Consider the following 22825-nt stretch of genomic DNA (forward strand, 5'->3'; position numbering starts at 1 on the left):
ATTACACAGAATTGGCTTAAGGCCTTGTGGGGACAGGCAAGGCAATCAGAAGGCCATAGGGAGGCCTTCAGGAAGGGCAGCTCAGGCTGCTGTCCACAGGTGGAATTTCTTCTTCCTCAGGGAAGCCTTGTGTCTGCTCTTAATGGCTTTCAATGGATTGAATCGGGCCCACCCAGATTACCTGGTACCGTCTCCCTTCCTTATTGCCACCTGATTATGGACTTTAATTGCATCTACAAAGTACCCTCCCAGCAACATGTAGATCAGTGTTTGATTGAATAACTGGGGAAGCTGGCCCAGACACATTGACATATAAAATTGACCGTCACAGAAATTTTTTTTTTTTTCAGTTAAACTTTATTTTATTGTTTTCTCCATCCCCCCGTCACCTATATCTGGCATTTCTCCCCGTGTTATCCCTCCCTAACCTCCCTCCCCACTGCCGTTCCTCCCTATTCCCCCCGCAACAGACCCCAGTGTGTGATGTGTGTCCATGCGTTCTCATTGTTCAGCACCCACCTATGAGTGAGAACATGCGGTGTTTGATGTTCTGTTCTTGTGTCAGTTTGCTGAGAGTGACTGTCACAGAAATTTTTAAGATTCTTGGGCAATTTGTTGTTTACTCTAAGTTGACTTCTAGTGAAGTAATTATTTTGTTTCCGTAACAGTCATTCCTATTTCTGTGTGTCCCTTCCATTCAATTCTCTTCCACTTTGACCAGCACAGTTCCTGAGATTGCTGGGGAAGTAGGGACAGTGGGGAACAGCCCACCAGGAGAATCTCTGCAAGCAGCAGCTAAGGGTGGGAACGCTCTGCTTTGCCTTACTGCTTTTCCTTTTCACTCTCTTCAAAGCCGGGAGACTGCTCCTTTGTATTTGCCTATCCAGTTTTGGTAGAAAGCCTGCCCTAAGACACCCAAGTCTTTCCTGACCTGAGAGCCAGTCAGTTCTCTCACCAAAGGGAGATGACCTTTCCAGTCAGAGTGTCTGCCTTCCCACAGTGGAAGGAGCATCATTTTTGAAGTCCAGCAGACAGTTAGAATCTGCACTCCTTCTTTGCTAAAGGTATGTAATCTGGTCCTTTATCTGATTGCTTAGAGCCCCAGTTTTACCATCGTGAGATACGAGGATTCAGAATCCATGTGACTTAGGAGCGTGCAGCATGAGTTTTTGTGATTAGTATCATATTTCCCAGTGTTTTGTTCACATGAGGCTGAGGGAGTGCATGTCTACCCCACACTGCTGATTTTGAGCTCGGTAGCTGACTGTTCTACGGTGATGGACCAGAAGGAGCTCTAGAATGAGAAACCAGGTCTTTGGTTCTACTGTCGATCCTGTTATCTGCCAGCTGTGTGCCTTGGGTAGATCCTTTAGCTTCAGTGAGCCTCAATTTCCTTGTCTGTAAAGTGGAGTTGAGATGATCAGCCTTGATGAAGAAGAACTCTATAAATTCTAGGAACATATTTGGAGCCAGGCATTTGTAAAATTCAGTTGTGCTCTTGAACTTGGCTTGGCAGATTGGATGTAACTTAAAGGAAGAAAAAAGAGTCTTCCCTCCTGTGGGGTTCTGCAGGAGCACATTTGGAGGACAAAATTAGAGGAATATGGAAAGGAATAGTAAAGATACAAACATTTTATTGTTTTTCCTGAAGAACATTATTTAGATAGACGTGCACTTTGAATTTTGGGGGAAGCTCTTCCATCAGGCTAACATTGGCAGATGAGGAAGGGTAAAGCTGGGAGTCTGAAGATTTTTTGTAAAGTTGGACAGGATTCCTGCATGGCCTGGGGCTCTACTTTGGAAAACTGTATTAGAAAGCAGCTTGCGCTTCATCAGTTTGGTAACTTGTGAGGACTTCGTTTTTCAGATGGAATGATATCTTTTGCTTCTCTTTGTATATATATACACACTCACATGTACTGTCGGTTTGATAGTGTTCCCATGGGAGATTAAAGTATTGCTTTTGTACTGGCTCATGTTAGTTTGCCCATGTTTGTGTTTGGAGGGCAGCATCTCAGAGCTTTCTTCTTGGACATGGGTGTACATGCAGGGTGTTAAGAACACAGGACATTTTCAATTCTTTAGTTTTTTTTTATATTTCAGCAAAAATTAAGAACAGGATCATCATCATGAATGTTTTGAGAAAAATTGATAGTCAAGTATGTTTTAAGTCATTTTACTGGAAGAAAGTAATCTGGTTTTGGGTACTACATAAAAGCACCCAAGAATTTTTAAATGGTTGCATGGATTTATGTTTCATGAATTCATGATTGGCAGATACCACCATCCCATGGCTCATGAATATGTAGCTTTGCAAATTAAGAATGTAGGTTCACAGGCATGGATGTTATTATTTCTTTGAAACGAATCTTTTTAAAAAAAGCATTGAGTCATGATATATGTTAATAGAAAACATGTTTCAGATTGCATTTCACATCACATGGCTTCAGAGGAAATAGACAAGTGGGGTCCTCCCAGGAATTGGGTAGGGAGAACGTGTGATTTTCTTCTTTCAGAATGCATGGTTCCGTCTTCATTTGGAAGATAAATATTTCAATACTGTTCCAGTAAGTTTGTTTTTGCTGTACTTCATGTGCTCAAAATACATGAAAGCATAATCTTTAAAGTGCCTTTCTGTGTGGGGGCTGTGATGCATTCTAGGGCCATTCTGTAGATACCACTTAAACGTAAACTGAGATTCTGGAGGAATACCTATTCTTTAACATGTGTCTTTTCCCGCTGGAATTGAACCAGCAAGTTTTTGGCATGGCAGATGTTTCTGAAATGTCAGTATGTTTTTCTTTGCTTTGTTTGTTTTCCTTGTTTTGTGCTTTCTATTTTCCTAAGCAGGCAACTCCAAAAAGAGATTTGTTTGTGCAGGAATCAGGAAAAGGGAAGAGGAATACTGAAAGTTGGGAGTAGAGCAGGACAGAAGAGGGGGAGGAGTGGATTTTCATCGTGTAAGTGTTGAACTTCCACCGATGCCAAAGTCATGGACATGTGTGCAGATGGGTGTGTGAGTTAGAGCAGCCCCAGGGGCCTGTAACCTGAGTAGCAGGCACTCACCCAGCTGATAACTCAAGTTCCAGATGGACCACAGCTGAGCTGTAGGGGATGTGTGTGTGTGTGCGCGCACACGCGCGTGCGTTTGAGATTCCTGGAACAGATTTCCTCTGAGATCTCAATAGGCCTTTTCATTATCATTGGGGAACTATGGTTTCTCTTATTTCACAAGGCCCATTTCTTCCTTCGAGATGTGCAAGGAGGTGACTCCATCCATGACTTGGCTTTACGCTCTCCCTCTTGGCTTTTTATCATCAGTGCAGAAGAGAGATCCTTGCTTGTTCTTCAAACAATCTCATTCAAGCTTTATAAAGATGATTTGGAGTTTAAATAACATTCGTATCTATGGCCTAGAACAATGTTCCTCACGAATGCATCGTAATCATGAGTGGTGGAGGGAGGATTATAATGTAGTTTTCTACATTCCCACCACCCTGGAGCCTGCATTTCAACGTACTTCTGTCTGAGGATCATATTTTGGGAAGCATTGGGCTTGAGATGTTTTCTTGACATTGATTGATGTTGAGACTAGACCAGATGGATTGGATGGGCATGACCAGTTCATAAACATGTTCCTTTTTAAGGGTCGTGTTGGAGGAGGCTCTAGAGCAGTGCTGTCCCACAGAAATCTAATGCAAACAACTGATGTAATTTTAAGTCTTCTATTGGTGCATTTAAAAAGTAAAAGAAGGCCAGGTGTGGTGGCTCACACCTGTAATCCCAGCACTTTGGGAGGCCAAGCTGGGTGGATCACTTGAGGTCAGGAGTTCGAGACCAGCCTGTCCCCCAACATGGGAAAACCCCGTCTCTACTAAAAATACAAAAAATTAGCAGGGCATGGTGGCAGGCGCATGTAATCCCAGCTACTCAAGAAGCTGAGCAGGAGAATTGCTTGAACCCAGGAGGCGGAGGTTGCAGTGAGCCAGGGTCTTGCCTCGCCACGACACTGTAGCCTGGGCAACGAGCAAAACTCCATCTCAAAAAAAAAAAAAAAAAAAAAAAAGGTAAAAGGAGTAAATAAAATTAATATTAATGACACTTTATTTAACCCAATAGATCCAAAATAGTATCACTTAAACATATAATCAATTAATAAAAATTAACGAAATAGTTCACTTTTTTCTTGTGCTAAGTGATATCATTTTACATTTATAACACGAGTCAATTGAACTAGCAACATTTTAGGTGCTTAATGGTGCCATGTGGCCAATGTTGAATAACGTAGCTGTAGAGAAATGAAGCTTTCGCTAACTACTAAGCAGACACATGGTTGCTCATGGCACTCGCTCCCATTTCTCTGCTATTCTAGAATATGACCTCAGAATTCTCCTCGGCACGGAACCTGAGGCAGGCACTGCCAGTTAATTGGATGTCAAGATTCATTCTATTTATCAAACAAATACTTAACAAGTATCTTTTTTTGTACCTACCACTTGGGATCTACCCATGGACAATGCACGCTAAGATCTCGGCCTCTGAAGGAACTTTATAGTGGAAGGAGATGGGCAATGAGCATATTATATGGCATTTTAGAAGGTGATAAGTACTATAGAAATAAAATGTAAAGTGGGTTTGGGAGAATCAGAATTCCTAGACTGGGGCTGGGTGGTGGGGTTGTAAATCAAAATGGGCCCATTGAGAAGGTAACCTCTGAATAGACTTGAAGGAGGTTGAGGTGAAACTTAAGATGAGACTTAACATCCACTTTTGATCTAGGGTGGCCTGGATTTCCCTCAGGACTTCATCTGGGAGCATTCTTTTTGGGGTATGGGTCAAGGAGGCAGTGTGGCACTATCCACAGCAAAACTCCTCTCCTCGCCACTGAAGACTAAACCACCATGGGGGAGGCCCAGAGAGAGGCTGCAGTGCAACCTGCCAGGCGATGAGTCAGCTGATGTGCTAAGTGCTGACGCCAAGAAGCTCAGTGCCAGGAAAATGGTGTCTGTGCCCATTAGCTGGGACTTGTGCACCTCACTCAGGCTTGGGAGATCAGCCTTGAGGCTTCCGTGGATCTGCTGAGGACTTTAAGAGTTAAAGCTTAAAGACAGGTGTGGAAACAAAGGGCTGGTTGCCTCTTTGGCTCTTTTCATGTACTTTTGGATGAGGCTGTTGAATCTGATCCAGAAAAAATAATAAACTTGGCTGTGGTTGCTGAGCCGTAAGTTCTTGTAATAAAACTCCCAGCAACTGGCAGATAGAGTAATGTTCTGCTCTTTAAAAAAGTCTGGTAGCATAACCTGAATTTAAAATACAAATGTTGTGCATGGTTCAAGTAGGGAGGAACATTCAGGGGAGTCCGGGGTGCATCTCAGCGTCCTAGGATTTGTGAGACTGTAAAGTGCTTCACGGTCGCCCCTTCAGCAGACCTTTACTAGGAATTGGGACCCTCGGATCCTAGTGCCCCGTTCATTCCCACAGGAAGACATTTGTCATGTCAGGGAATGTCAGAGGATTGGGTTTTAATTAGCAAGCAGGAGGAGAGTTCAGTAGGTTATAGGGAAGGCATGGAATTACCAAATATGATTTAATAATTGGTTTTTAGGTGGAGTTATTAGGTGAAAAATCATTAGCTTTAAAGCCTGGCCAAAAGCTCATTTCCTGGGCAGTAAGGGAAGTAAAGAGTTTGAGTAACGGGAATGAATAAATTATGGCGTATCCTTTCCTGCAGGTAACAACATGGAGCTTTCATTCAGCAAGCAATTATTGAGTCCTTGCTTCATGCCCAGCACTATGCCAGGCCCACAGGATTCAGAATGAACTGGGTTTTTCCTTGGCCCTCGAGGTGTTGCTCTTTATCCAGTGAGGGTGGCAGGTATGCTGACACACAGCCGCAGTCCAGGCGAGAGAGGGATGGACTGAAGGTCTGTACAGGTCACGTGTGGGCAGCTCATCGTGAGGAGAGCAGGGAGACTGGGAGGCTTCACAGAGCAGGCGATACTCCCGGGAAGACACGGAACGGTTTGCCTCTATCCAAGCAGGATAGAGGGGTTCACGCGGGGTGCAGGATGTCAAAAGACCCAGGAGTGTGTGGCAGCATGACATGTTCTGCAGCTGCGAGTTGTTCTTGGGTATGTGGGAGAGTGGCGTGAGATGAGGGTGGGCAGATGCTTAGGTGCTCTTCTGCTTTCTCATGTGTTTACTTTTTAGAAGGATTGTCCAGGTGACAGCGTGGAGGAGGGGTAGGAGGAGCAGGAATGGAGGCTGGGAGGGTAGGAAGTTGCTGTAACAGTTTGGTTGAGATTATAAGGACAAGAAATGGGGCAGGGTTGTGGCAAGCATCCAGGGATAAGGTGGAAGATGAGGTGTGGAATAGTCTCCTCCTTCTCTTGCACACAGCTCCTCTAACCCTCGTAGTAATCTCTGAAGATGCTAGCAAGATGACTGGTGGCCGGAGCTCCTGGATCGCCTCTGGATGGGGGCTGGTTGCCAAGAAAACCAACCATATGATTAGAAGTTGGAACTTCCAGCCCATCCCTCTGAAGGAGGGGAGAAGGGCTGGAGATTGACTTAATCATCAACGGCCAGTGGTTTTATCGGTCATACCTGTGAAATGAAGGCTCTCTAGAAATCCCTGATCTGTGGGGGAGGGTTTGGAGAGCTGCTGCGTGGTGAGCAGGTAGAGGTGCTGGGGCATGGGGAATGGCACTCTCAGAGCGGCCACGGAAGCTCCTCACCCCTTCCCCATACCTTGCCCTCTGCATCTCTTCCATCTGGCTGTCGTTCCTGAGTTGTATGCTTTATCATAAATGGACAAACATAAAATGTTACCTTGAGTTCTGTGAGCCATTCTAGAAAATAATTGAACTTCGGGGTCAGGTCACGGGAACCTATGATTTATAGCCCCTCTGTCAGAAGCATCTGAAGAGGGGCAGTCTTGTGGGACTGAGCCCTTAATGTGTGCAGTCTGACCTACGTCCAGGTAGATGGCATCAGAATTACATCGAAATAGACAGTATCAGTTGGTGTCCTGAATTGGAGAATTGGTTGGTGGTTGGGGTGGTAAAAATACCCAGACACCTGATGTCAGAAGTGAACTATTAAAGTGGTGTGAGTGTATAGAAAAATAGGTTTGTCTCTTAGGCACTCTTGCAGTTATTTTCCTTGCAATGATGATTGCAGCTCTTTTTCACATTAGACAAAATTATTTTCCCTACATTTCTTATTGGCTTTGCTATTCTCCTTATATCCTGTCTTCTTCCACAAGCCAGACTCTGTTAAGGGTACTATGCCATTAAAATTAATGCAGGGTCTGGAGCATGGACCGGTAGAGTAGAAGAATGACGTGGAAATGTCTTCTCTTCATTTCAGCAATGATATGATTTGGGTCCGTGAAAGAGAATCACTTGAACCCAGGAGGAGAAGGTTGCAGTGAGCCAAGATCACACCATTGCACTTCTGCCTGGGCAACAGAGTGAGACTCTGTCTCAAAAAAAAAAAAAAAAAAAAGTAATCCCAGCCAGGCTCGGTGGCTCACTCCTGTAATCCCAGCACTTTGGGAGGCGAGGCAGGTGGATCACCTGAGGTCTAGAGTTCGAGACCAGCCTGGCTGACATGGTGAAACCCTGTCTTTACTAATAATACAAAAATTACCTGGGTGTGGTGGCCCATGCCTGTAATCCCAGCTACTTGAGAGGCTGAGGCAGAAGAGTCTCTTCAACCCAGGAGGTGGAGGTTACACTGAGCTGAGATTGGGCCATTGCACTCCAGCCTGGGTGGCGAGAGTGAAACTCTGTCAAATATATACATACATACATACATACATACATACATACTTAACATTGTAATCTGTAGTGTTGGAGGGGGCACCTGGTAGGAGGCGATTAGATTATGGAGGTGGGAGGATTTCCCTTTTTGTGCTGTTCTCCTGATAGTGTGTTATCGTGAGATTTGCTTATTTAAAAGTGCGTAGCACCTACCCACTCCCTGCCTTCCACCTGCTCCTGCCATATAAGTCATAGCTGCTTCCCTTCACCTTTCACCATAGTTGTAAGTTTCCTGAGGCCTCCCCAGCCATGTTTCCTGTACAGCCTGTGGAACCATGGACCATTTAACCTCTTTTCTTCACTGTGTCTGACCTTACACTTTGTGCATCTCAACTGTGAATGCTCCTTGCCCTGCTATTTGCGTGGTTTGTTCTTTCATCTCCTTTCAGTCTTTAACCTCTCAGTGGCCTTATTTTGCTCTGCTGTCCGCCTTATTCGACTTTAATCTCCATAAGGGCAGGGAATTTTGTCTTTCATGTTCTCTACTGTGTCTACAGCACTGAGAACAACGGAGTAGGCAGGCACTCCAGAAATCTTTGTTGGCTATATGTTTAAAGCATAGGTTAGTGTATTAGGCTGTTCCTGCATTGCTAAAAAGAAATAGAGACTGAGCAATTTCTAAGACGAGGTTTAATTGGCTTATGGTTCTGCAGGCTGTACAGGAAGCATAGCACCAACATCTGCTTCTGGGGAGATCTCAGAGGAAGCAGATGTTGGTGCTTACGGGGGAAGACGCAGTGGGAGCAGGCACTTACGCATGGCAAAAGCAGGAGCAAGAGAGACTAAAAGTGTGTGTTTGGGGGAAGTGCCACACACTTTTAAATGAGCAGATCTCATGTGAACTCAAAACAAGGGTTCACTTATTACCAACGGGATGGCCCAAGCCATTCACGAGGGATCTGCCCCCATGATCCGAACACCTCCCACCAGGCCCTAAGTGAAACATTAGAGATTGCAATTCAACATGAGATTTAGGTGGGGACCAATGTGTAAACTATATCAATTAGTAAATACGAGATCCTAGCAGCGTTCAGCTGATGCCAAAGCTAATGTGGACGCTTCATGCAGTGTCCACAAATATAGAGAAAGAAATTGATTATAGGAATTGGGTCATGCAACTATGGAGGCTAACAAGTCCAAAATCTGCAGAGCCAGTGCCCCAGTTTCAGTTCGAAGGCCTGCAGGCTGCTGTAGCACCGGGAAGAGCTAATGTCCAGTTTGAAAGCCATCAGGTGGAATGCTTGGGAGAGGGTCGGCTTTTTGTTCTATTTAGGCCTTCAATGATTGGATGAGCCCATACACATCAGGGAGAGAAATCTGCTTTACCCAGTGTACTAACATTTAAATCTCATCCAAATACACCCTCACCAAAATACCCAGAATAATGTTTGGCCAAATATCTGGACACCTTGTAGCCCAGTCAAGTTGACACATAAAATGAACCATCACAGTATGCTTCTCAGTCCCCACCTGGAGACCTTGAATCTTGTCCCAACACCATCTTTCAGAGACTATCCTATTGACACTGTGACAACCAGGGTGTCTGGGACAGAGTTGAAGAAGCTGGGGGTGTTGTCCTAAAGAAGCAAACACATGTCTGAGGTCAGGTGACACCTTTAAACACTCAAAGTCTTCTCTCATGGAAGAAAGATGAGGAAATTCTCTTAGCATGGCTCAGGCTAGTGTTTAAAAAGTGAATCTAACAGAACAGAAATCTTCTGTCTTGGGAGCTAGTGAGGTCTTCTTTCTGGAAGGGGGCAGGCAGAGGCCAGCTGTGACCAGGAGTCAGAAATCTTAGGTTCTGGTCTGGCCCTGGTGCTGACTTTTGGCCTTGGGTAGGCCATTAGCCTTTCAGAGGTTTCCTTCTCTCTGCTTTAGAGGTCATGGTAGCCTGCCTCACAGTTCTGCAGATCAGATGGAAATAACATCTGAACAATATCTTCTAAAACAACACCTTCTGAAACTCAGCTCTAGCCTTGCCAGGGTCAGGAGAGCTGGCAGGCAGGAGGAGAGTGCTGGCTCACTTGTCGCTGAAGCTGAAAATTTCCACTGACCTAAAGTTGGGGATACCTCACTGCAGCTTTGCTTTCTTCTTACTGGAATGTGCCTGAGGAGTGGCAATTAACTCCAGTTCCAAATTCCTCCGCCCTGAGTGTATGAACCTTATTGCTGCTGGCCCGGTGAGGAGGATGATGCCTGGAGGGAGCAGAGGGAGCTATTCCTTCTCCAGGAATCAGCCCCATCGCCAGCTTCGTCACGGCATCACTCTTTAGTTACTTCAGGACACATGCCAGAGTTACCATTGTTATCTTCTGTATTTGTGCTGTTTGCTTTCTTGCCTCTGGAATGCACCAGTGTGATATATCCTGCTTTCCGCTCTGAAAAAATGTACTCTGTGTGTAACGTATCTAAAGCCCAATTGCTGTAGTTTATGGCCACAACATGAATGAGAAACAAGAAGCAGAACATCCAGGGTTTCTTGTCTAAAGCATTCAGAACTGTGCTGGCAGCCGGACAAAGGCCTCTGGACTGTTGTGGGTTTTGGTGACAGCCTTGATAAAAATGCCTTTTAAAAATGCCTTTTTAGTACAAACGAAAAGAAGGTTTTACTACAGTGCAAAAGTCAAAAAATTAGATAAACATTGTTGGAAGTTCAATGTCGATGAGTAGCTAAGCCTCAGAGAAATCACACTTAGGTGGGCATGGTTATTTTTTTTGGCAGGAAAATGGCTCAGGAGTTTTTTCTTATTCGGGCGACATCAGAACAAGGTCAGAGCTACATGTTCCACACTGGTTTTGTTTATAACTTATAACTGGCATCAGGACATTCAGAAAAGATTGTGACTACACTTGACAGCACTGATACGTAGTAAGTGTGCAGTCAGTGGTAGCTGTTGTGAGTAGCTGTGGTTTACACCCAGTTTATTAATGATTAATTCAGGGCTTCTCAAGCCAATACAACCCAGAAAGGCAAGACACTCTTACTAAATCCTGAACAGACTAATTTCTAGCAAAAAAAGGGCTATCATTTTGGGGATTCAAACTGAGAATCCAGTAGATGTTTCAGTGGCAGTGATCATCAGTCTGAAGGGTAGAGCAGGGTTTCTTAGTCTCTATATTGCTTACATTTTGGATAATTCTTTTTTTAACTTTTTTTGAGATGAACAGTGGCACGGTCTCTGGCTCACTGCAACCTCCGCCTCCCAGGTTCAAATGATTCTCCTGACTCAGCCTCCTGAGTAGTTGGGATTACAGGCCTGCGCCACCATGCCTGGCTAATTGTTGTATTTTTAGTAGAGGCAGAGGTTTCACCATGTTGGTCAGGCTGATCTCGAACTCCTGATCTCATGATCCGCCTGCCTCAACCTCCCAAAGCGGTGGGATTACAGGCGTGAGCCACTGTGCCCGGCCCTTGGGTGATTCTCTATTGTGGGATGCTTCCCTGTGTATTTTAGGATGTTTAGCAGTATCGCTGGCCTCTACTCTGTAGATGCTAGTAGCACCTCCCTCCCAGCTCTGACAAGCAAAAATGTTACTACACATGGCTGCTGAGTGTCTCCTGGGGAACAAAATCACACCTGGTTAAGAACCCCTGGTGCAGAGGAAGCTGTGAGGTGCCCCACAGGGGGCCTGTTTTCTAATCGCGGATCACTCAGTGTCTGTTAAGGCTAGAGCTCTCGAACGTGGCTGAACACTGGAATCACCTTGGGTGCTTTAAAAAATATTCTAATGCCTAGAACCCACCTGAAAGATTCTTACTGGCCTGGAGTGTGGTCTGGGCATCAGAAGATCTAGAAACTCTCCAGGTGATTCCAGTTTTCAGCTTGTGGCATTAGTAGGTCATGGAATCAATTCAGTGAAGTACTTTTTTTGCCAGCATTTTCAGAAGATACCTTTATATAATTGTAGAGAAAATATTAATACCTAGCACAGTCGCTGGGTAAATATAATTTTGTGCATGTTAAAGTTGAAAACACTGCTGTGATAGAACCACTAATAAAATCCCTGCCCTTGACTTGCTTCTTAGTCTTCAGAAACGGCGTGCTTGTCGTTATAAATAAATGATTCATGTGAAATTTAATACAAGACATTTATGGTTCTGACTTGAGAATTTGTGAGCCTTTTTGCCCACATTTTGAGGTTTCAGCTTGACATTGATAAAACCAGTTATTTTATAAATGCTAGCCAATATAAATGGCTTGCATATTTTCACCAGGAACTAAATTTGATTATAGCACAGCAACAAGAAGACGACTTTCCTCTTTTGCATGTGTTAATTATATATACACCATGATATGCTAGGTCAGCAGTGGTCTAAATACGTCCAGCAAGAATGAGGCACTTGCATAAATCATCCTGAAAGTTTTATTAGATTAGTTTAATAGCCTCTTGACTTCATTATCTGTGGGAATTTGGGGGTCTTACAAAATAAACTGTTACAAACATTCATCTCACTGCTATGAGATAGAATAATGTGATAGAAGGCTGGCAACCTTTGGCCATTCTTATCTCAATACTCAGGAGAACGTAAACCAAGAGGACTCTCGCTGTGTCCCTGTCGTGATGACTCTGTCGGCAGATGCCGCAGCTGTGGAAGACCTGAAAGTCGTGTTCAGTTGCTAGAAAAGACTTTGGGATCACTTGTCTTTTGTCTTTTTTCTTTTTATTTTTTGAGACAGAGTCTCACTCTGTTGCCTAGGCGGGAGTGCAATGGCCCTATCTTGGCTCACTGCAACCTCCGCCTCCCAGGTTCAAGCGATTCTCTTGTCTCAACCTCCTGAGTAGCTGGGACTACAGGTGCATGCCACCACACCTGGCTAATTTTTTGTATTTTTTAGTAGAGATGGGGTTTCATTGTGTTAGCCAGAATGGTCTCGATCTCCTGACCTCGTGATCTGCCCGCCTAGGCCTCCCAAAGTGCTGGGATTATAGGTGTGAGCCACCGCGTCCAGCATGGGATCACTTGGCTTGATCCTGAAACTTGTTGTAAGCCCGTAAGAACATTCATCGAGGCTTCCCACTTGACTTGAAATACATTCGTTGGAAAATTTGGTCTTCAATTAGACTTCAGGGAAATAGCAGTGATAATTCTTATGATTACTCAATGCACAATACAGTCCATCATCACAAGGTTCTTTCAGGGTTCAGAGGGACATCCTGCGCTGGTAGTTTTGCCATTGTCTGGGAGGACTAGGCTTGGGATTATTTCTTGAATCGGCTGCTTTCAAAAGCTGCTCTGCCTGTGTAACAAAGGAAAGAGGTTCGATTGACAAATACCCATTAGTTGTCAGAGAAGTGCTTTCTCTGATTATGATTTCAGCTCCGGTGACGCTACCATGTTAAATATGCAATTCTGTTTCCTCTAGGTGTCTGAGGGTTCTGTGGTCCAGTTTTCATCAGGAAACTTCTCCTTGACAGCAGAAACAGAAGAAAGGAACTTCCCCCACGGAAATGAACATCTGTTAAATTGGGCGCAAAAGGAGTATGGAGCAGTTACTTCATTCACCGAACTCAAGATAGCAAGAAACATTTATATTAAAGTGGGGGAAGGTAAAGTTGATGTGGCTTCAGTTAATGGCTGATTTATGACAGGCGGTTGCTTTCTTCTCTGAAACCAGGTGGTTAGGGGAAGGAATCACAGAATTACAGAATGTTGGGATTGGCAGGGACCTGACGGGTCGTTTGGCCTCAGGCTCCGCCACCCTCCCATGTTGTCTCCCTTCTTGTTTCCCCCTAGGATAGCAGGCCTGGTTATGGCCAAGTGAAAAATAGGGAGGAGCATGGGGAGAAAGGAGGAGGTTGTTGTGTGGGATTTAGAAGACACCCATGCACAGAAGTCAAAAAAAGCAAATGCAGGCTGGAAGCTGAGGGTGTGGGCAGGAGCTGATGACGGATGGAGCGGAGGAGTCGGCAGAACGGGTCAGCAGGTGGTTTCCTCTTGCCTGTGTTCTGCAGATGTTCGAAGCCGGTGTTAGTCTGTGGTGCTGAGACACAGGTTACATTTCGGACAAAGCAGAGGAAAAGTGTTTAAATGTATTTTTAGTACAAATGACTGTTACAAGGACAAATTATGGGAGAAAAGGAGTGTATAGTCTTGATAGGAGATTGCCTTATTAATTTAAAATTCCTTGCATTGCCGAGGGATAGAAATATCCAGAAACTCAATTTTGAAAGCCTTTTGTATTGGAGACAGTCTTGCCCTGTCACCCAGGCTGGAGTGCAGTGGTGTGACCTCAGCTCACTGCAGCCTCTGCCTCCCGGGTTCAAGCAATTCTCCTGCCTCAGCCTCCTGAGCAGCTGTGATTACAGGCACCCACCACCACGCCTGGCTAATTTTTGTAATTTTTTTTTTTAGTAGAGACAGAGTTTCACCATGTTGGGCAGGCTGATCTCAAATTCCAGACCTCAGGTGATCCGCCCGCCTCAGCCTCCCAAAGTGCTGGAATTACAGGTGTGAGCCACCACGTCTGGCCTGAAAGCCTTTGTTTTGTTTTGTTTTTTTTTGTTTTTTTTTTGTTTTGTTTAGACGGAGTTTCACTCTTGTTACCCAGGCTGGAGTGCAATGGCGCGATCTCGGCTCACCGCAACCTCCGCCTCCTGGGTTCAGGCAATTCTCCTGCCTCAGCCTCCTGAGTAGCTGGGATTACAGGCACGTGCCACCATGCCCAACTAGTTTTTTATATTTTTAGTAGAGACGGGGTTTCACCATGTTGACCAGGATGGTCTCGATCTCTTGACCTCGTGATCCACCCGCCTCGGCCTCCCAAAGTGCTGGGATTACAGGCTTGAGCCACCGCGCCCGGCCTTTTTTTTTTTTTTTAAATAAAAAAGAAACGTTCTCTTTCCCTCCCTCCCTCTCTCCCCTTCCTCCCTTCCTTCCCTTTTCTTTTTCTTTTGTTAGGGTCTTGCTCTGTCGCCCAAGCTGGAGTGCAGTGGTGCAGTCACTGCTTACTGCAGCCTCAACCTCCAGGGCTCAGGTGCTTCTCCTGCCTCAGTTTCCCAAGAAGCTGCTACTACAGGCATATGCCATCACACCTGGCTAATTTTTATATTGTTTTGTAGACACAGGTCTTGGTATGTTGCCCAGGCTGGTTTCGAACTGCCGGCTAAGAGATCCTCCTCCCTTGGTCTCTTAAAGTTCTGAGATTATAGACGTGAGCCACCGCACCTGGCCAGACCTGTTTTTTTTTAAATCATTATTTTCAGTTGAGTATATTTGGAATGCTGCCCCCACCCCCCAAATAAGTTACTGGGAAATAACTCTTGTGAATGGCTCCTTGTTACAGCCAGGTGATTGTGTGAAGACTGCGTTTCAGGTCTTCAGCATCCAGCTGCTTTCTGTTAAATTCTACAGCAGCTGTCACCTCCTCCGCAGACAAGACAGGGAAAGGTGGGCTCGTGAACACTTGATCCCAACTCTTGTTTGGATCTGGGCTGTTTTCAAGTGTGTGAGCGACAGAGGCAGGAAAGGTGGACGCTGACATCGGAGAGGATGCTACGTGCAAAGGCCATTTCAGGGGCCTTCACATGCACCCCGCTTAACCCACAGGAATCCCCGGAGGAAGACGTTATTTCCACCATTTTACAGAGGGCTTAGTAGAGGGTTAAGTGAACCTGCTCACATCCAAGTTACTAACAAGTGGCGAAGCCAGATGCAAACCCAGGCTTCCTGACCCTTGAGGTTAATGTTGTTGCCTGAGCTGCACCGTAAGTCTTAGCCAAATAAGCGTAACTCAGAAAGGACAGTGGTCCACCTGGACGAATGTCCTTGTTTAGTTGAGGCCAAGACGGGGGGTTTAGGTGAGAATTGGGCTCCAAAAGTCTACGTTTGTTTCTGTACTCTCATGGTAGTAGCTAATACCAGAGGTCAAATCCCATTGAGACAAAGCGAAAAATCCCTTTTACTAAAGACTCTAAGCCCTGGCCAGTGGGCTGCGTTTCTGAAGCAGAATTCTAGTAGCATGAAAGAATGTTGATTACCCCTTGGAATTTCTTAGAATAAGAAAATTGGTTATAACAACATTTAGAATGTTGGACTGTGTTCTCTCGGCTATGCGGGAGCTTCTTTCTATGCACAGCAGTCACTTGCCCTGAGAGCCAGGAGTTGTCACTTAACTGGTTAAGCCTGTATACACTGGGTAGGGGAAGCCAACATCAAGGACCTGGTGTCTGGTGCGGTAAAATCCAGTTAACTCCTTGGTAACACCTTCGGAACCCCTGAAACTTGACTCCAGCCACCAGTTGGGTAGAAGTCACTGGGCCGTGCCATGGAGAGAGAAACAGTAGGGAAACGAGGTTCCTTGGTGAAGTCAGTAGACCCGAAGGTGATACTGTTTATCACCACAGCTCAGACTCCACTGAGCAAGCCTCGTCAACCCCTTCCTAGAATCCGACCTGGCTCCACTCTCCTTTCAGTCAGGGATCGCAGGCCGCAAGGCCTAGCTGCTCTGACCCCAGCGGTTCTCAGAGTGTGCTTTCCGCCCTAGCAGTGTCTGCGTCGCTTGGGGACTTGATAGAAATGCCAGTTCTCAGGCCCAACCCACCCCAGACCAACTGAATCAGAAACTCTGGTGGTGGGACCCAGCAGTCAGTGTTTCAATCAGCCCTCCAGGCGATCTGATGCTTGTCGACATTTAGGAACCGCTCCCATCTATATACCCAGAATGGAAGGATTTAAGAGTTTTACTCTTATCCCAGCTGGTCTCGCCGTGAGGCTTCAGGCAACACTTGACTTACCACCAGAGCCTCGGTTTCCACAGCAGGAAAGTGAGGTGTTTGCATTACCCCCCAGCTTCATTCCTGCTCTCAGAGTATTTCCTTCTGGGTCTTAAAGTCATTTGTCAGTCTTTTCCTAAAAATACAAATAGCATGTGACTCCCCCCACCCCCAAAACTTGCCAAGTTTCTGCCCAGGAATTCCCTCTTGTGGTTTCCTTTCTGCTTGGCTCTTGGTGTCAGTTCTGAGGCCAGGCATTCGGGAAGTCAGTGGGGTGCAGGGGAGAAACCACACCCAACAAAAGTGATCAGCTTACTCAGTTTAGTGACAATGGCATCTGGGACTACAGCCCTTAACATCAACCTTTGAACAATTAGACCTTTAGTCGTGGCTTCACATGGGTACTTTGTTACTTGTCTCAAATCTCACATCATTGTTTGTTAATTCAGGAAACCTAGACCATATGCCCACTATGTGCCAGATACAAGCCAGGCACACCTAAGAACTGGATATGCCGGCCGCAATCCCAGGAGGGTCCTAGTCTCTTGAGTTCCAGACTGGCCTGTCCGTGGCCCATACATACTCTTCATTAAATTTCAGCCCTGCCATTCCAATATCATTTTCCATCCTGTGATGCGGGGGAGGCATCCGCAGGGCTGCAGCTGCACGGTGTGCATACCTCATCTGCTCATCTGGCAAAACCCTCAGCAGATGTGGAGGGAGGCTGCTCTAATGGCCTGAGTCAGTGGAGCCTTGAGCTTTTCTCTCTGAGGGGGAGGGGAACTAGCGGAGACTGCAGAGTGCAAACCCAGTGCTCTCCTGCAAGGAGCCCACAAGCAGAGGCTTGTGAACTGCCCTGGTCCTTTTTTCTGGGGTAGTGCCAGGGCTGCTGTGGTGGCCAGAGCCATGATGCCCCAGTGTGTGCTGCAAAGCGCAGCACAAGGGAAATTGCACAAGTTGGGGAGAGGGAGGGACAGTATCAACCCAGCCTGGGGACCCCCGATTTGATTCCTTACTCCCAAGGGAGACTTTCATGTGGATTTGAACCCTGGCATCCTGTCCTCAAAATGAAAAAGGCAGAAGTCTGTTTTATAATAGTGCCAGGCCTCTGATTAATTATCCCTTGTGAAAGAGCATGTTACACCTAGGACTTCCTTGACACTGGTCCCAGCTGTCACACCGCCAGCAGTTTCTTTCAAGTGCTGTTGAAACATTCAAGCCCATGGGTGGAAATCCCATCAGCCGCCGTGCTGTGTAAATGGCATGTGCCGTTGGGGGAGTGTCCTCAGACTCTGCTACTTGCATCACTTTCCCGAGGGGAGGTGGTGAGCAACTCTCAGCACAGTGAGATGTTTGTGAAAGCACCGTGTGAATTGTAAAGTGCCGTAGGAAGCTCAGTTGACTGTATTAGATTGTGAGGAAGAGGGAAGCTCTGCCTTCTTTGTTTGCCCCAAACTGCTACCTTTCATCTTCAGAGTAGAAAGTGCTGTGAGGAATAAATAGAAGGGAAAGGTTAATTCTACAGGGGGCGTCGGAGAATTAGTTAGGTCAGGCGTCCCCAAACTTTTTACACAGGGGGCCAGTTCACTGTCCCTCAGACCGTCGGAGGGCCGCCACATACTGTGCTCCTCTCACTGACCACCAATGAAAGAGGTGCCCCTTCCTGAAGTGCGGTGGGGAGCCGGATAAATGGCCTCAGGGGGCTGCATGCAGCCTGCGGGCCGTAGTTTGGGGACGCCTGAGTTAGGTGGTTGATTCTCCTGATATTTGAAATAACAAATACCTAAGGAGGAGTGTATCTGGGGATAGAATGGATTGAATGTTAAGTACGCTGACCGTGAAATATTTCAGTATTGAATTTTTAGGTAGGAGATGCTTGGTAGACAGATGACAGGATAAGTCTACAGCTCAGAAAAGGAGTCATGATCTAGGTGCAGGTTGAAACCATGGGAGTGATTGCTATCACCGAGGAAAGGAATACGAAGAAAGAGGATTGAGGAAGGAGCTGAGAAGTTCTTAGCCTTGGTTTATATTGGAATCAACTACAGAGCTTTGCAAAAAAGAAAGCTGCCTAGGCCCCGCCTGGGTGTTCTGAATCAGATTCTCTGGGATGGAGTCTAAACAGATTCTGAGCAGAGGAGGTGCCAGTGGGAGGGATGTGAAGGATAGGTCAGAGGAAATGGATGAGGACAGGAAGTATCACAGAGAACAAGCCAGGAGAGGACTTAGCCGAAAGAGGCCCCTCGCTGGGGGCTAGTCAATAGCAGGTCACTGGTGACCATAACAGGATGCATTTCAGGGCAGTGGTTGAGGAATTCACAGACAAAGGCCCCCATCCTTTGAGCTCATGGTTTCCTGTGTCCTCCATTTGCTCCGTTTCACTGTCACCCTCTTTCCTTTGAATCTGGTCACCAAGCAGCTCAGTGGTTTGACAGATTGACCTGTGCCTCTTTCAGATCAAGTGTTCCCTCCCAAGTGCAACATAGGGAAGAATTTTCTCTCGCTCAATTACCTTGCTGAGTATCTTCAGCCCAAACCAGCAGAAGGGTGTGTGATGTCCAGCCAGCCCCAGGATGAAGAAGTACACATCATCGAGTTAATCACCCCCAACTCTAACCCCTACAGGTAAGCCAGTCTAAGTGTATGAGTGTGAGAAGAGATGAAAGTAAAGAACTTCCTTGACTTGAGGCAGGGAGAGTTGCAGCCCATCCTATGTAGGAGGGAAGGGAGCCATTGATTTGTCAGGTGTGTTTCACAGAAGCTTCGAAGAAGAGAGTAAAGGCACCAGTGGTATATTTTATATTTTGCATCTGTCTCTAGATCCCAGCTATTCCAAATGAATTCCTGAAGCCTGTTCTGAACATCTGAGTATTAATTACAGGACACAATCACTCTTGTTCCATCTTTATCACCTCTGACTAAGGTTATTTCTGACAGGAAAATTGTAAAATATGCCCTATTAATGTAATTATGATCTTAGTAACATTCTGGGTAGTTGTTGTTTGTTTGTTTTTCTCAAGACAGAGTCTTGCTCTGTCACCCAGGCTGGAGTGCAGTGGTATGATCTTGGCTCACTGCAACCTCTGCCCCTCAGTTCAGGGGATTCTCCTGCCTCAGCTTCCTGAGTAGCTGGTATTATAGGTGCATGCTACCATGCCCAGCTAATTTTTTGTATTTTTAGTAGAGATGGGGTTTCACCTTGTTGGCCAGGCTGGTCTCAAACTCCTGACCTCATGATCTGACCATTGCAACCTCCCAAAGTGCTGGGATTACAGGTGTGAGCCACTGTGCCCAGCCCTACATTCTGTTTTTAATAAAGCTCTGTTTATGGTGTCCCCAGAGCACTTAGGCACTCAGAACTGTTTGCTTTAAATGTGTGTGTGTGTGTGTGTGTGTGTCCCCGCATGCTGGAGTGGCCCTTTACGGTGACATGCCAAAGAGCCATTCGTTGCCTCTCCCTTGTGCGCTTGTTCTCTCTCTCAGCTTCCTATCCCTGGACTGGACATTTGACCCTCCCTATCAAGAATAATTAGCAAATTTTAAAAAAGAAAAAGGAGAAGAAGTAGGTTCTTTTCCCATTTTAGTCTTCATTTCACCCTCATTCCTTTGAATCTGGACCAGTGACTTAAAAATTTAAATTTATGTCACAGAGGAATTTTGGGGTTAAAATTCTAATCACAGTTTGACTTTAAAGGTGTATAAGCTACAGATCAGTTTTGGTAAGATTCCACTCTGTCCACTTGAAGAATTTTGTGTAAAGTGAAAAGGGAATGGGAATAGGAGCAGTCTGGCGAATGCGCTTCGATGTCAGGCCTGGGGCTTCGTTGCAATATACCATGTGTTGTATGCTTTACAAGTGTGTAAAGCTGAGATGGAAATAAAGACTGTTCCCTTAAATTCAGAATGATGGATGCTATTGTTTAGTAAAAAAAAGTCTCTATTATACGAATTCTTAGAAGTTTGGGTTGTGTTCATCAATATTCCACTAATCACTTGGTTGACCATCTGTTTTCTTCAATAACCTTATATCCAGAAGTTTAGTAAAGTAAATGCAGATATGATTCTGCGGCAGTTGTTAATGGCTTAAGCAAACCTTATATAAATCAAGAAATTCTTTAGCCTTTTGTCTCTTATTTTATTCTGAAGTTTCCTAATTTTTTTTTTTTTTTTTTTTTTTTACCATGTTTCCCTTCTCCCCATCCCCCCACCCCAACTCACCAAACGGCCACCTACTTCAGTTTTGAAGGAATCTGGACATGTAGCCAAACTGGAAACCTGTACATCAATGGCGTTAAAGGTTGAAAAAGCAACAATACTGTTTCAAAAGTAAACTTTTTCTGGTTTGTTCAAGTCCACTTCAAACAGTGGCTGCATTAAGTAACCACCATTTTTTTCCCCAAAGAAGAGAAAAACTTTAGTGACTAATTATCAGCAAGCATATGTTTCTATTGTTATGTAAAACAATTTCGTTATGTGTGCAATAACAATCTGTTTTGCACATGTCATTGGCCTGGGATCAACTCCAGCTTTTTAATCAACTGGCCAGACACTAGAAACATGAAGACTTGGAAGAGGGGAGATAGTTGCAACTTTCTGGCATTTAGGTCTTAACTTTGCCTTTGTTTTCCATTCACAGTGCTTTCCAGGTGGATATAACAATTGATATAAGACCTTCTCAAGAGGATCTTGAGGTGGTCAAAAATCTCATCCTGATCTTGAAGTGCAAAAAGTCTGTCAACTGGGTGATCAAATCTTTTGATGTTAAGGGAAGCCTGAAAATTATCGTAAGTTGATTGAGCATGTCTTTTGTTTAGATGAATGACAACAATTTAAGCTGTGCTTCTATGTGTTGTTTTAAAAGTTTCTGCCTATTTGGACTCTCTGAGCTCTCTCAATTATTTTTTACTTTGCAAAATAGGATGCTCCTATAAAATAGGTGTGGTGGTTAAAACAGGGCCTCAGATTAAGACAAACCCATGTTTGAGTCCAGGTAATCCCATTGTGACCTTTGGCAAGCCCCCTAACCTCTCTGAACCCCGGCTCCCTCATTTGTGAATTTCCTGAAATATATTAGTATGCTTTCCACTACTACTAAGTGTAAAGTGATGAACACAATTAAATTCATATTGAGCATCCTGCCAGGACCCCAGTGTCACAGTTCTGAATATCAGCTTTGATTTAGGATGAGGTACTTAGAGAAAGTATGGGAAATCAGGCTGAGGCCAGCTCACAGCACTGGCTTTTACTTTTTGAGTTAAATGCGAAATGCCGGCCTGTCTTTTTGCTTGCTTCCAACTTCTAAGTGTGAAACACTGGTAGAAAAATCACAGTAACTGTGAGGTCAGTGAAATGATGCTGGACGAGTCTGCTGCACCTTGTTCCCAAGGCCCTCTATTTAATAGAGGTGTACATAGGAGGCTTAGTCCATTGGCAGAATGGGCAAGCAGCAGCTGGTTTCTTCAAAAGGTGAATGTTGCAACTTGGTAAAGTAAATCTTATTTTAAGTATGCTTAGTGAATAACTATTTGACTGGATTATATGGAAAGTTAAAGAGAAATCCTCCTCCCTATTTTTTCAGAAGGTGATCATCTCTTTAGGATCTCTTTTGTGGGCTCAAATTTGAATGCATTGTCTTTGAAATTTTTTTGGCCAATTTCTCTTTCAGTACCTGCACTGAATCAGTTGAAGTGGGTTTTATGTTTTCAGTATTTTGGGAGAGGGATGCCTTTGGTTTTGGTATTACTCGTTGATTCACAGCACCTTCCATTCGATACCACAGTGAGCAAAGCCACAGTTCCCTAGGCAACGCCGTGTAAAAGCACTCACCAGAGGCAGCAGGCAAAACCACTAGCACACAGATTTTAATTTTAAAGTAATCATTTCTGGTTCCTGTGGGTTTTTTTTTAAACTTTGCTAGGATCACAATGAGCCATCATATGTAACAGTGATACATTAATTTGTTGTCAAGCTAAAAGCCTAGCCATGATCTGAAGTCCGAGATGTTTTGATTGCGTTCTCTGGCATGGCGTGAGGGGTGTTGGTGACCTGGGCTGTCTGCTGCTTTTGCTGCCTGGCACACCGGCCAAATGTTTTTAATTTCAGAATAACAAAAACAGGAAAGGGAATCATGCTTTGAAAGGCAAAAACATACGGTACATTTTAATTCCCTGCTGGAGTTCTTGTGTAAATATTCTTCCAGCCTTGACCCTTCAATAGCTCGTTCTCTCCCTGAGTGTGTGTGCCTGGTCCGTGGCAGTCCTGAAGTTCACTTCGAATGTCCCCAT

At 45.1% G+C, this 22825-nt stretch overlaps 1 protein-coding gene across 3 annotated transcripts in view; it reads left to right on the forward strand.

The window, feature by feature from the left end:
• Positions 1-22825, forward strand: part of TGFBR3 (transforming growth factor beta receptor 3) — a 230952-nt gene that overhangs the window by 161731 nt on the left and 46396 nt on the right. For all 3 annotated transcript variants that reach the window (XM_039460980.2, XM_039460977.2, XM_074381442.1), the window contains exons 5-7: positions 13193-13376; positions 18998-19166; positions 21178-21325. In XM_039460980.2, the coding sequence (XP_039316914.1) occupies positions 13193-13376; positions 18998-19166; positions 21178-21325 (501 nt within the window). The remainder of the gene's footprint in view (positions 1-13192; positions 13377-18997; positions 19167-21177; positions 21326-22825) is intronic.

The sequence above is a fragment of the Saimiri boliviensis genome, chromosome 11 (assembly GCF_048565385.1).
Source record: "Saimiri boliviensis isolate mSaiBol1 chromosome 11, mSaiBol1.pri, whole genome shotgun sequence".
Taxonomy (NCBI): domain Eukaryota; kingdom Metazoa; phylum Chordata; class Mammalia; order Primates; family Cebidae; genus Saimiri; species Saimiri boliviensis.